The following is a 13,599-nucleotide window of genomic DNA, read 5'->3' as shown; positions in this document are numbered from 1 at the left end:
TAACTTAACCTAACCTAACTTCAGCAATGTCATCTTGATGAAGTTTAATTACATTGGTTGTTTAGGTCGTTAGGCAATCCGTTCGTCTGACAGTTTGGACGTTACAGCCTAAATGACTTATGGCCAAAACGACCAGGCCCGCCCACCAACACCACCCACACTGTGTAGGAGGTTTCAGTTTTGGAGTGGGCTTTGTGAACGGTGTGAGCAACTGAGAGATTCTCTTGTGTGGACACTACACTCATTGTCTTCCTTAGTCATGCCTAAAGTACCTGTACATAAGGCTGGGCCTAAACAAAAATGTGTAGTGTTGACTATCAAGGACAAGAAGTTACGACTGTGAGTGATTCAGAATGTTTACTTTGCACGGATTATTAGAACTTTTCACTGTGTTAATGGGTTGAGCTTGTCTTATGCATGGTGATCTATGCATCAACTATTCATGGTAAGTGAAACAAACTATTTTATTTGTGTGTGTTTGCTTGCCAAGGTATAAGGTCCATTAACCTCCATCATCCAAAAAACTCCTACAACTGGCTATGGCCAAACCTGGCCATGGCTGGATATGGAAGGTCTTACCGTATTTAGTTGTTAGAAGCTGTCACCTGCACATCAGGAGCCTGTATTCTGGAAAACAATTTTTAAGTAGATGATGCCTCTTAACACCGGTCTGTAGAATGGTGTTGTTTCATGCTGATTACTGCACCTTGTTATGAATTGGTCTTCCAAATAATCTACTAAAGCAGGTTCTGTAAATGCTGAATAGGGCTGCTAAGCTTATCTTTGGTCTTCCTGCAAGAACCCTAACTACCTCATCTCTGAGCTACAATGGATGGGACAATCTGCCATGGTCAGAAATAATTCAAAGGAATGTACAAAGCCGGGTAAGATTAATGTTCAACTGTTACCCTGAATGACCACAGGTACACTGAGACTAGCCACTACTCATGGCTAATAGAGTGATCCACTGCACAGAATATTAAGCTTAGTTATGCACAACCACCTGGAACAATGAGAACTTGGCTTCTTGGAGTAACGTTGGTGGTCTTGGTGGGCAGTATTCCCGCACTCCCTTTGAATATTCTGGAATTTCCTCATGGCCCAACTACAATCAAGGCAAGTTCACCTGTGTTTTGCAGTTTTTCATATGACAGCAATCCAGAAAAAAACACAGTACAGAAACCAGTGATGAAGGGGGTTTGGTTGTATATCCTCAGAGAAAATTATTATTGCTGGAGGCACTAATTGCATACAGTGCTTAACCTACCGTGCAGTTAGCTGCCCATTCCCGTGGGTCAATGTAGTCAATTTGGTAGATCATACGGGCAATAAGGAGGAAAGAGGAGATCACAACACAAGTACGGCAAATTGCAATCTGGATCCTTTCACGGCAAGGCACTGCCACTGATGCCAGAACTGCGAAGGGCCAATGCAGCGGACACACCTTGAATTAAGGCAAGGAATACGTCATGAGGAGGAAAAAAAAAAATGATGGTTACAGACCCCTTCAATCCCATGAGGTATTATCTCATTTTATTCCTGCAGAAAACATCTATCTATCTATCTATCTATTGCCAAATGCCATAATCCCGTAAGTGGTGGCCATTTGACTCCGAGTTATTTGTTTTACAGGGAGGGGCACTAATCCTCCACCAACCCACTTGCTGACACGTAGGGAGCACGTATGGTTTGGTTATATGGTTACCACCCAGTGCTGTCAATGGTTTCTTGGCTTACAGGAAACCATTCGGCTTGTCACTCAATGTAAAGCCACCTGTAAAGGAAAGAAAAGCAATAAGAAGTGACAGGAAAGATGGGAGAAATAGGAAGAGAGGAGGACAGGCACAGAAAAAGAATGATAAAGGATAAGGAAGTAGGCAGCACTACTTCAAGTGAGTGGATGATGGTCGCCACCACCTACCACCATAAAACGAGTTTTTTAGAGTCAGAACTCTGGTTGTGAAGGAGTTAATGAAGGTTATACCTAACTTCTTTAACTTGAAAAAACTATAAGCTGAATAAAATCATCTCACTATACTAACAGCAGAATACTGTAGGCAAAATGTATAAAATGTCATCAGTGCAAGCTGGTTCATGAAGCATGAACTGTAAGTGTATGAAAAGCTGTAAAACTGTTTTGCTGTTGTTGCTGCTCAAACTGTGTGTCTGACTGAGCAGACCTGTCAACTGCAGGTAAGCAACTGCCCCTATGGGGCTGTCCTACAGGTTCCCTACACCATTAATGTGCCTGCATTTTGATGTGGCATGTGCTATGCAGTGCTCCATTATGTGTGATATGCTGCATGGGCTATTCTACAAGATGGGCACATGTCATCTATGATTCCACTCAACTCAAATCTAAGCTGGTAGCTAAGAAGGGCTGAGTGATATCTTGCGTTAACCCCAAGAAGTTGAGTGTGATCATTTCAAGATACCTCTAATGGGTGGATGTCGGGAGGAAGGGCTTGTAGTAACATGTTACGACTGAGGTGCTGTATTGCCTTGTGCATGAAATGAGTATGCGGGTACTTCTTCATTGCTATAGTCGTGGCGCACGACTCTGAGGTTGTTATTATTGTTCCCTGGCAACCTACCATTCAAAACTGCATCCGATTTCGTATCATATTATACACCAATCATGTTATTATGCACGAATATATTATACACGAATATTATTATACACGAATCACATGCGTCTCATATTATACACGAAATCTGTCAATGTTGAGGGGTAGGTTGCCAAAGCACAATAATAACAACCTCAGAGTCGCGTGCCGCGACTACAGTGTTGGGTGTCTGGAGGTGGGATATTGATGTAGAGGGTTTGATAATGCTTGAGTGGTGATTGTTTTGTGCCTATGTGTGCTGTGTGTGTCTGTTATGCAGTGACAGGGAGGTTGTGTACTGGCACAAGCTGCTCAATAGAAATGTATGTCCCTCATATCAAGGAAGGTTCTGACAAGGAGGACTTTAGTTTCACTGTAAGTGGGCAGTGGGAGTGGTTTGGGTGCAGCCAGTGGTGATATGTAGGACACTGTTTTGCACGATTTGTTAAATGTTGTAGAGTGGACAAGGAGGACTTTAGATTCAATGTACGTAAGTGGGCTGTGGGAGTGGTTTTGGTGCAGCCAGTGGTGATATGTAAGATATTGTTTTGAACGATTTGTAAAATGATGTTGTGGATATTAGGATGGAAGCCCATGTGGGGAAGACATAGGACATCAATGACCTAATGTATTGTTTGTAGAGCAAGGTAAGCATTTTCTTGTTGCCCAAAGTCTGGCCCTCTAGTTGTGATGATGTGTAGGGCATTGTTTTGCACAATTTGTAAGGTGATGTAGTGGATATCAGATAGGATGGGAGCCCATGCAGGGAAGACAAAGGGCATCAATGACCTAATGTACTGTTTGTAGAGTAAGGCAAGCATTTTTTTGTTGCCCAAAGCCTGGCCCTGTAGTTGCTCTGAGTGCACTAAGTCTGGGGGTTCACTACCTCTTGCTGTCTTGTACAGTACTTGATCCCTGAAGGTGAGTGTGGTGTCATATGTCACTTCAGGAATCTTAGTGGAAGGTGTGTGTGTGGCACATGCACGTTGTTAAGTGTGATGTGGGAAGAGTAATGGTGTTCAAGTTTACTAATGCTGTTGAGTATGGTGGTGGATTTGTCTGGGGCAATCATCAACCTGTTGTCCTCGATCCAAATCTGCAGTGTGTTGAAGTGTGCAGGCTGTGTCTACAATGTGGTGTGTGGTTGTTATGGTGATGCTATCTGCATATGAGGCAATGTTTGCAGGTAGTTGGGGTGTGAGAATATCATGCACATATAGGGTGAAGAGTGCGGGTGAGAGAACTGAGCCCTGTGGAACTCCACTGGGGAAGTTTCATGATTGTGATGACTTGCCCTGGAATGTAACATGAGCTTATCTACCAGATAAACAGTTGGCAAGCCAGAAACTGGTATAGTTCTCCATGTTTGTGTTAACATGAGGAGCTTAGAATCAAAACATGCCATTAGAGAGAGAGAGAGAATTAAATTTTATTTCACATACACAGTATACAGAACACTTACACACACATGCTTACAAACTCAATTATGTTGCAAACTCACATGTTCACAAATTTGCGTACACATACAGGCATCTACACATGCACATAAAAGCAATAATAGGCACACAGACACACATGACAATAATAATGAAATTGATATTGATGATAATGATTACAATGGCTCTGGTGATAATAAGTGTTCATAATGACAGAAAAACCGAGTTTGTAAGCATGTGTGTGTGTGTGTGTGTGTGTGTGTGTGTGTGTGTGTGTGTGTGTGTGTGTGTGTGTGTGTGTGTGTGTGTGTGTGTGTGTGTGTGTGTGTGTGTGTGTGTGTGTAAAAGTGTAGTGTATACTGTTTATGTGTAATAAAATTAATGTTTCTCTCTCTCTCTCTCTCTCTCTCTCTCTCTCTCTCTTTCTTTCATGTAAATGATAAGATTTTATAGCTGAAACTTTGCACCACATTTAGAAACAAAAAGGAATGCAATATCTGTCTTAGTTCCTGAGATATACGTGTTTAAAAGTCACCAGATTTTGGAGGTGTTCTTCTCATTTTTTAAATATTGGTGCTTCGGCCGTTATGATTCTAAGCACCTCATATATACTAGTGATTAGTCTGCATCAGGGGATAACATTAAAAGCTTCACCTCTATGATAGCTGTTGTTGTGAGAAGTGTGTATTGTGCAGGTGTTGTAGAGCTGATGCCATCCAATGCTTGTTGTGTGAGATTTGTCAGTAAGGTGTTTGTTAGTAGTAGTGCTCTGAAGCCATGTTGTGATGAAGCAAGGGAGACACAGCATGTGACTTGGTTGAGAATGAGGCATTCATTTACTCTGGATAGTGTGCTACGTACTGTAGTGTTATGGGTCTGTACAATGAAGAGGGAGCAGGGTCGTTGCTTGGTATAAATATATTGGAGAATGATAGTGGTGAATGTTCCCTGTCCCAGCCGGGATTTGAACCTGCGACCATTAGGGCTGCAGGCAACCTCTCTAACAATTCAGACATTGCCTCTCCTCTATGAGTAGTTGCTGAAGTTTGTGAGGCCTGGATGCACATGATTCTAAAAGTTTCAGGTGTAAGTTGCTGATGTCATCTGACCCTTCGATGTCATTTTATTTATTTATTTCAATCATATTGCATATCTGTTCTGGAGTGAAGCAGGTTGCAATGTGGTCCAGTGGAAAGACTTCCCATGCTGAGAGGGTTTTTTTCAGTGCATATTGGTGTTAAGCAACTTATGTTGGCACTGTGATTAACAAGTATGTTTGCTTGTTCTTTGTAGGAACTGATGTGTTAGGTGTTGGATGTGATGTTGGTGTGGGTTTTGGTAGTGCATGTTTTTAATTTAGTGATCCTGTTAAGTGTTTTGTAGAGCTGAGAGGTGTCTGTGGCGTCACTAAGTGTTTTTACAAAAGCCTTCCAGTTTTCCATTGTTTCTGTACTAATTTTGTTGCTGAACTCTGTTTATTTCTTGGAGCCTTGTGATGGTGTCTGTGTGGGAGAGGTGGGTTAAGTCTGTCACACTATCTTATGAGGCAGGCAATCTCCGGTGTAAAGTTTGGGTTGTAATGTCTTCTGCTGCCTCATGGCATGTGGTGTTTGTCTTTGTTGGTTATACCGTTGCTGAACTTTGTAATGTGCCAATTAATGTTAGTGATGGGTGTTCAGTTTACTGAAGTGCTGTTCTGTTTCATTAGAGAATTTTTACCTGTATGCTTTCTTGTAGTTTGTATATGTGAGGCATGATCACTCTGGTTGGGACTGTGTTCCTATATTGATAATAATGGAGAGATGATCCATTGTGAGTTTGAGTTCTATTCGCCAAGTGGTGTTGAGCACAAACATCACTGAACAGAATGTGATATCTGAAAAGCTGTGTATACTGGTCTTTTACAAAATTCAACAGGGTAATGTTGAATTAGAATTTAGGTAAAAACTGTTCACCATATTTCTACTGCAAAAAGTTTTGCTACAGTAACGACCTGATTTACAATCTGGTTATATCAAGTAAGAATCAACTGCATACCAACTGAATGTGAATGGATGTCAATTTAACATAGTTTCAATGGGGATACAGTGGGGATTATACTTCATGTAATCTAAAATCTCCCACCCACCTGAAGTATGTTGGTCTGAGTCATAACCAAAGTTGGAGGATGGCAAGAGGGCCTAAGCAATCATTCCAGGTTGTCAGGAGAAAGTGATGAGCAATGGGGAGAACAAAGTGGTGGGGCCAAGGGAGAGCGTGGCAGTTTGGCAGGTGGGAAGTGATGTAATGAGGTAGCAGGAGAGCCATATGATGATATAGCGGAAGAGCAATGTGGTGATGCAATAGAAGTGCAGTGTAGAGAAGCAGTGGGAAAATTTATGAGCTACTGCAATCTCGTTCATCCCACGTCCATCCTTATGGTGCTTAACAATGTCCAATTTAACACGAAGGGAAAGGCTATGCCTTACCCTTTAAGTCTTTCCCTTGGTGGTCTCAGTAGCACCACACTTTTGACTAGACTGGGGTTTGCACCCTTCCCTGACATGTCTTCCAAGTCACAAGTTTCCGTATTTCACACAGAAAAAGTTACAGTACTTTAAAAAAAAAAAAAAAAAAAAGGCTATTGCCTACAGGCTGATTTTTTTTTTTTTTTTCCAACCAGGGATTACCTATAAATTATTTCCAAAATGGGCACTGGGAGCATCTTCTCTCCAACCTGCCAGTCAAATGCTTATGACTCTACCCATTTCTATCTATGCATCTCACTCTAACTTTTAATAAATAACAAAATATTCTTTGTGTCTGTAGCTCTGTCTGGAAAATTATAATGTTTGTTTAAATATGCACACTAGCAGCGCCAGCCTGTCACCTTTGTTATGTACATAGCTAGTCTCCTGGTTTTGGCTCTACTCATTTCCATCTAACTTATGTATCTCACTCTCACTTTTAATATATAAAATATTCTCAGCGCCTCTAGCTCCTTCTGCGGAAAATAATAAAATGTGTACGTAAACATGTACACTGGCAGTGCCAACCTGTTTCATTTGTGCTACACAGCTACGTAGCTAGTCACCTGTATTCGGCTCTACTCATATTGATTTACAAAATCTCACTCACATTTTTACTAAATGAAAAAAATATATATATTACCCGTGCCTGTTGCTCCCCCTATGAAAAATAACAAAATGTTTACATAAATAAGAACAATGGCTGTGCTACCCTGTCTCCTTGTGTTACGTAACTGGTCACCTGCTTTCATCTCTACTGATTTCCATTTTTTTTTTTTTTTTTAATAGGTCCGACTCTAGGCATAGGCTTCACAGCCTGCTCTCAAGGCCCAGTAGTCCTCCTACATACCATACACCTCTCTACATGCATTTAACTCTCACCTTTAATAACAATATTCTTGGCATCTGTAGCTGAACAAGTATTCAATGCAGATGGGATAGGCCTCTGATGGAATGGCATGCATATGGGGAAGGGCCTCTTTAATCATTAAAAATCATGTTTACATAACAAATGAATGGCTTCACAAGAATTATACAATGATCATACGAGGTCTGTTCAGAAAGTATCAGACCTTTGGCTCTAAAAAAATACATAGCTAACCTGTTGAGCTGGCACACTAATCCCCCTCAAAGTAGGCCCCTTCTGACTTGACACATGTGGCCAAGCATTCTTTCCACTGCCTGAAACATTTTTCAATGTCATTTTCAGTATTTCCTGCAGGTGGTTCGTCGCATTCGTCATGATCTCTGCTCTTGTCTCAAATTGACAACCCTTCAGCAGACTTTTGAGCTTGGGGAATAACCAAAAGTCACACAGAGCCATGTCTAGTGACTAGGGAACCTGTAGGACCTGTGGGATGTTGTGCTTGGGCCAAAATTTCTGAATCAGTTGAGAAGAATGGGCAGGGGAATTGTCATGATGAAGCTTCCAACTTGCCACTTTTCAAAGGTCTGGTCTCTTCCACTGAACTGTGTCATGAAGATGGCAGATTATGTAGAAGTAGTAATGACTGTTGACAATCTGACCTTCTGGTGTGTATTCGTGATGAACAACACCACTGTGGTCGAAAAAACTGTCAACATGCATTTCACCTTGCTGCAGACCTGTCGTGCTTTGTTTGACCAAGGCGACCCTACATGCTTCCACCGGGATGACTGTGCTTTGGTTTCTGGGTCATATCTGTGCACCAAAGTCTCACCTCCAGTGATAAGTCTTCAGAAAGTCTGGATCACGATTTGCACAGTCCAGCATGTCCTGAACAACGTTCATTTGCGGAGCTTGTTGCTCACATGAAAGGAGCTTTGGAATGAAGTTGGTGGCACCTTTTCATATGTCTAAACCATCCGTTAAAATTTCATGTGCTGATCCATCACTGGTTCCTATTCCATTATCAATTTCTCTGACAGTCAACCAACTACTTCCAATGACCAAATCCCAGACTTTCTTGCAATTTCTCTGACAGTCAAGCAATTATTTCCAATGGCAAAATCCCAGATTTTCTTCACATTTCAGCACTCCTGCTTGTTGATGGCCTCCCAGGACATGGATCATTCTCGACTGACATTCAGCCATTTTTTAAGAGATTGTACCACTCCTTTATTTGTGTTACCTCTGTGGCTTTGTTCCTAAAAACTTGCTGGATCTTCCTGATAGTTTCAACTTACATATCATCTAGTTTTTGGCACAGTTTGATGCAGTAACGTTGTTTGGCTTTTTGGTCATTGTGACAAGCGCAGGAAAGCAATGAGTGTAAGGTGAATGACTATGAACACAGGCTGACTGCCAGCCACTGTGTCACTTGTGGCAGCTGACATTAATCACGAATACGCACAAAGGTCCTGCACTGCGCTTTACAAAACCCCACCCCTATAATCCAACTGATTGGTGAGAAAAAAAAAATGAAGTCAGATACTCTCTGAACAAACCTAGTATAGCTGCACCCATTGGAAAATCAGCATCGAAGGGATTTGCATATCGACAGCACCTTATGAATGTACTGTAACCTGTGCCGATAACAAGGGAGACACGGCAGTGCATCCACATGGGATCATCATACACGACCATCACAAAAATTGTGCTGTACAGGTGATTTTTGCAATCATTAACCCAAAACAGGGCAAACCGGGTAGTTTTAATCGACTGCTATAGCAATCGATCGCATACCAGACAATCGTGTACCAGGTCGTTACTGTACTTAGAATGATGTCCAATGAATCTAAAAACAAGTTAACATTTTAAGTCCTAAAACAGTTCGGCAGCTAAAAACTGTCCTCTGCATCCAGTCAGTTGACACCATTTTTTTTTTTTTTTTTTTTTTTTTTAATAACTTGACAGTTTCCACAAGCACATCAGTAAAAATCTAAAATAAAGTACAGTACACATATGTCAAAACAAATTATAAGGTCCTAAAAATCATACTGTGGTGAGAAAACAAGCAAAAAAAAATTAATAAACAAATTTCCATCATACAAGTACATTATATCATTTCAAACAAGCAATGCTGCCACAAAATTATCAGGCTCTAATAATCATAATATAGTGACATCTTAAAACATGGATAAGGTCACTAAAAGATAATCTGTAAAGTACTTACATCATAACAAGCAAGCAACATGACTGATCCAAGCACTATCTTCATGAGGTGGATCTCAAGGAACCTCCAACCCAGCTCTAAGGTAGACCCAAGGACACTCTGGATGTGACCCACTGCACGCTGACCATAGTGCTCAAGCACACCTGGGGAGAGGGGGGAGTATGAAGTTACTATAAAGAATTATGACAAAAGAAAGTAGGGGCAAAAAGTGAGACTCTGGCTACTTATTAAAAATAATAATTAAAAAAAAGTATTTAGAGCGATTGAAATTCCTTAGTGTCAAAATGTAATCCTGTGCAATTTTCAAAGCTTTGGCTCTTCAGGTTTTTTATGAAGATATCAGAGAAAAGGGGAATCTAAAACATGTGACCCATCCCTGATTAATGGGATGGTTCAGCCACATACAATACCTGTCCATATATCATTTGTATTGTATTGTTTATAAATGCTCCAACATGCCTGCATGCATCAGTCATGGCCACCTACTGGTGGCCCTCCACACTGCTTGATATCTGGCAGCCTTCTTATTCAGTCCCATATCCCTAAGGCTACACTCAATGACCTCATCCCAGGTCTTGTTAGGTCTGCTGCTTGCAACCTTACCTCTGATGTTCACATCTCTCACTTTCCACACTCATTTGTCATCTTCCAACCTCTCCACATACCAAAACCATCTCAATCTAACTCTCCTCATCATGACACCAGTACACTCCAGTCCCATCTTTCATCTCAACTTCTCAATCATAAACTTAGCTCCCCCCCCAAAAGGCTTCACATTCATGGATGCACTACATATCCACCTAATCATTGTCATTTCTGTGTGTTTGAGCCTACAAATATCCTCTTCCTTTGATGCCCAGGTCTCTCTACCATACAATACAGTACAGTCTTAATACAACACAAGATAGATTTGCAGAACCTTGTGCTGAAGCAAATTTGTGCCAAAACGTGACAGATACATTAATTGGGGGTTAGGTTCTGGGAGCCCCATATTATTTCTTAAAAATATATATCAGTTCAGGTAATTACAAATATGTCTGCCTTAGGACACCCAGGGCAGTGTGTTTACATACAATCTTGTCGACTGGACACATCAGTGCATCCTAACTTAACCTAATTTAACTGAGAAGTTTTGCCCTCCAACACCCCTATAATATTATCCACCCTACAACTGCCACAACCCTGAATGCCCCCAGTACCAGCCAGGCAAAAACTTCTACCCTAATCAAGATGTGAAAAATTGCCACCCAGCATCACACATATTTCACCAAGAATTGCTTTCGGTGCATTGTCATAAAAAAAAAATGCAGTGTGAAACCACTTTTGAAAGTATCATTTGTCATCAACAATAAACGAAAAAACTATACTGATATCGTCAGCATGGAATGACTACATACAACTTGTTTGATAAGCACGAATGCAGTAATCCTGAATAATGTACAAGTCAGCCAAGCAGTATAATTTGTATGATTCACAAGAACTTAACTCACATAATTATCTTACCTTACTTCTTACATCAATACACAGACTCATCACATACTGTAAGAGCTGAATTTTCTAGTCCCAAGTCTGTCAGTTTATAACAAAGATCAGTCACAAAGTCCTGTTCACACTCACTGCACTAAATGCAAAAACATGAATTCTACTGCTCCCTCATCATTAACATTATTAGTTTTTTATCACTCTTCAACAATGGGACTATCCACATCATAAACACACCCGACTCATTTTATGTGATTGTTTGAAGGTTGCTCTCATTTGCATTAAGTTCCCAAACCATAGGCCACTTCATCCAACAACTTTACTTTTTACTTGGGAATACAGTAAATGTTTTTCTTTTATTCTTAACACTTTCAGGGTGGTTTAGGCATTGTAATTAAAGTTAGCTTGGAACCATATGCTCAGAGTTCTAATTTGAAATGAGGAACAAGGAAATAAATGGATGCTGCTAGACACAACAGTCAATACAACAACCAAGACAGGCAGCAGCAAGTGGGTTGGTTTGGGTCAGGGAACAATAGTAATGACCAACAAAAGCACAACGCACTAGTTGTAAACAAACACAGTCATCTCGAAATCCAGTAACAGTAACTAACTGAGTGATATTATTGTGTTACTGGATAATTAAGGGAGAAATTAAATGTTCATGTAGTTGTAAGACCGCTGATTCCCTTTGTCTTAAATCACGACTCTATTGTGTGTGTGTGTGTATATATATATATATACAATTTCTTGAGAGTTACTGATGTAACATGCGGCTGGACAAGAGGACCACCAAGACATAAAGTAACTTGGTGGTGGGATGAGGGTGTAGAAGCTGCAATTAAGGAGAAAAGAAGGCTTTTCCGGGAATGGAAGAAGGGTGGTAGCAAAGAGGAATATTTGGCTGCCAAGCGTAGGGCTAGGAGAGAGGTATACAGGGCAAAGTCTGAGTCACAGAGAAAATTACTTGATAACCTAAATCATGGGGAAAGGAAAAATATATTTAGGGTGGCAGGTCAGGTGAAGAGGGATAATCGGGATATCATAGGTGAGCAGTGTGTGAAGAATGATGAAGGAAGGGTAGTGGTGAACAGTGAGGATATTAAAGATGCATGGAGAGAGCATTATAACCGGTTGTTGAATGAGGAGTTTGACTGGGACAGGGAAGGTTTTGAGCCAGCAGATCCAGTGTCTGGCCCTTGGCCTTTGATTGATACTGCTACTGTGAGTGAGGCAATAGGCAGGATGAGGGTGGGGAAGGCAGCAGGTGTGTCTGGGTTGACTGCCGAAATGTTGAAGGCCTCAGGCGATATAGGGGTGAGTTTAGTCACTGACCTGATAAATAGGATTATTTATGAGTGTGTTGTCCCAGATGATTGGCTGAAGAGTGTAATTGTAAATGTGTATAAAAGGAAGGGTGATGCCCTGGAAAGAGGGAATTATAGAGGTATAAAGCTTTTAGATCAGATAATGAAGGTAATGGAGAGAGTTTTAAAAGGTATGATTAGAGAAAGAGTGAATATTGATGAGATGCAGTTTGGGTTTATGCCAGGTAGGGGGACCACTGATGCCATATTCATTGTTCGACAGCTTCAGGAAAAATATATTGGTAGGAGAAGGGATCTTTATTTTGTTTTTGTTGATTTGGAAAAGGCCTTTGACAGAGTCCCTAGAGAGGTGGTGAAGTGGGCAATGAGAAAGCTTGGCTTGGAGGAGTGGCTGGTTAGGGTGGTTATGGCCATGTATGTGGGTGCTCACACCCAGGTGAGAGTGAATGGAGATTTGAGTGATGAGTTTTCCATGAATGTTGGTGCGCATCAGGGGTCAGTCTTGAGTCCCATGTTGTTTATCATGGTACTTGAAGCCCTTTCACGTGACTTTAGAAACGGACTCCCGTGGGAGTTGTTGTATGCTGATGATTTGGTGTTGATTGCAGAGAATGAAAGGGAGGCGGAGGAAAGGTTTAGGAAGTGGAGAGATGGTATGGGGCAAAAGGGTTTAAGGGTAAATGCAGATAAAACAAAAGTGATGATATCTAGGGTTGGTGGCGGTACTGTCAAAGACGAGGGAGAGTGGCCATGTGCAGTTTGCCACAAGGGCGTGGGAAGTAATTCCATCTTGTGCGGTGTGTGTGATAAATGGGTGCATAAGAGATGTAGTGGTATCAGAGGTAGACTGCGAGATAATGCTGATTTTATGTGTACGGCGTGCCGGGGTGAGCAGGTGGAGATCGTCAGACGTGAAAGAATTGAACTTGCTGGTGAATCTCTTGAGTGTGTGGAAGAGTTTTGTTATTTAGGAGACATGTTGTGTGCTGGAGGTGGGGCTGGAGCTAGCTCTGTGGCTAGGGTGAGAAGTGGTTGGAAGAAGTTCAGGGAGCTCTTGCCTCTCCTGACATTGAGGGGGCTCTCCCTACGTGCTAAGGGGTCTTTGTATGCAGCATGTGTTAGGAGTGTAATGCTGTATGGCAGTG

At 41.4% G+C, this 13,599-nt stretch overlaps 1 protein-coding gene across 1 annotated transcript in view; it reads right to left on the bottom strand.

Moving 5' to 3' along the window:
* The window catches only part of Piezo (piezo type mechanosensitive ion channel component), a 1,050,432-nt gene that overhangs the window by 724,374 nt on the left and 312,459 nt on the right, over positions 1-13,599 (bottom strand). The window contains exons 17-18 of the mRNA XM_080275143.1: positions 9,645-9,787; positions 1,268-1,444 (exon numbers count right to left, since the gene is read on the bottom strand). Coding sequence (XP_080131269.1) covers positions 1,268-1,444; positions 9,645-9,787 — 320 coding nt within the window. The remainder of the gene's footprint in view (positions 1-1,267; positions 1,445-9,644; positions 9,788-13,599) is intronic.

Source organism: Coenobita brevimanus, chromosome 60, assembly GCF_032717465.1.
Source record: "Coenobita brevimanus isolate Jiangsu-jjx chromosome 60, ASM3271746v2, whole genome shotgun sequence".
Classification (NCBI taxonomy): Eukaryota; Metazoa; Arthropoda; class Malacostraca; order Decapoda; family Coenobitidae; genus Coenobita; species Coenobita brevimanus.
This window is presented reverse-complemented; position numbering and strand designations above follow the sequence as displayed.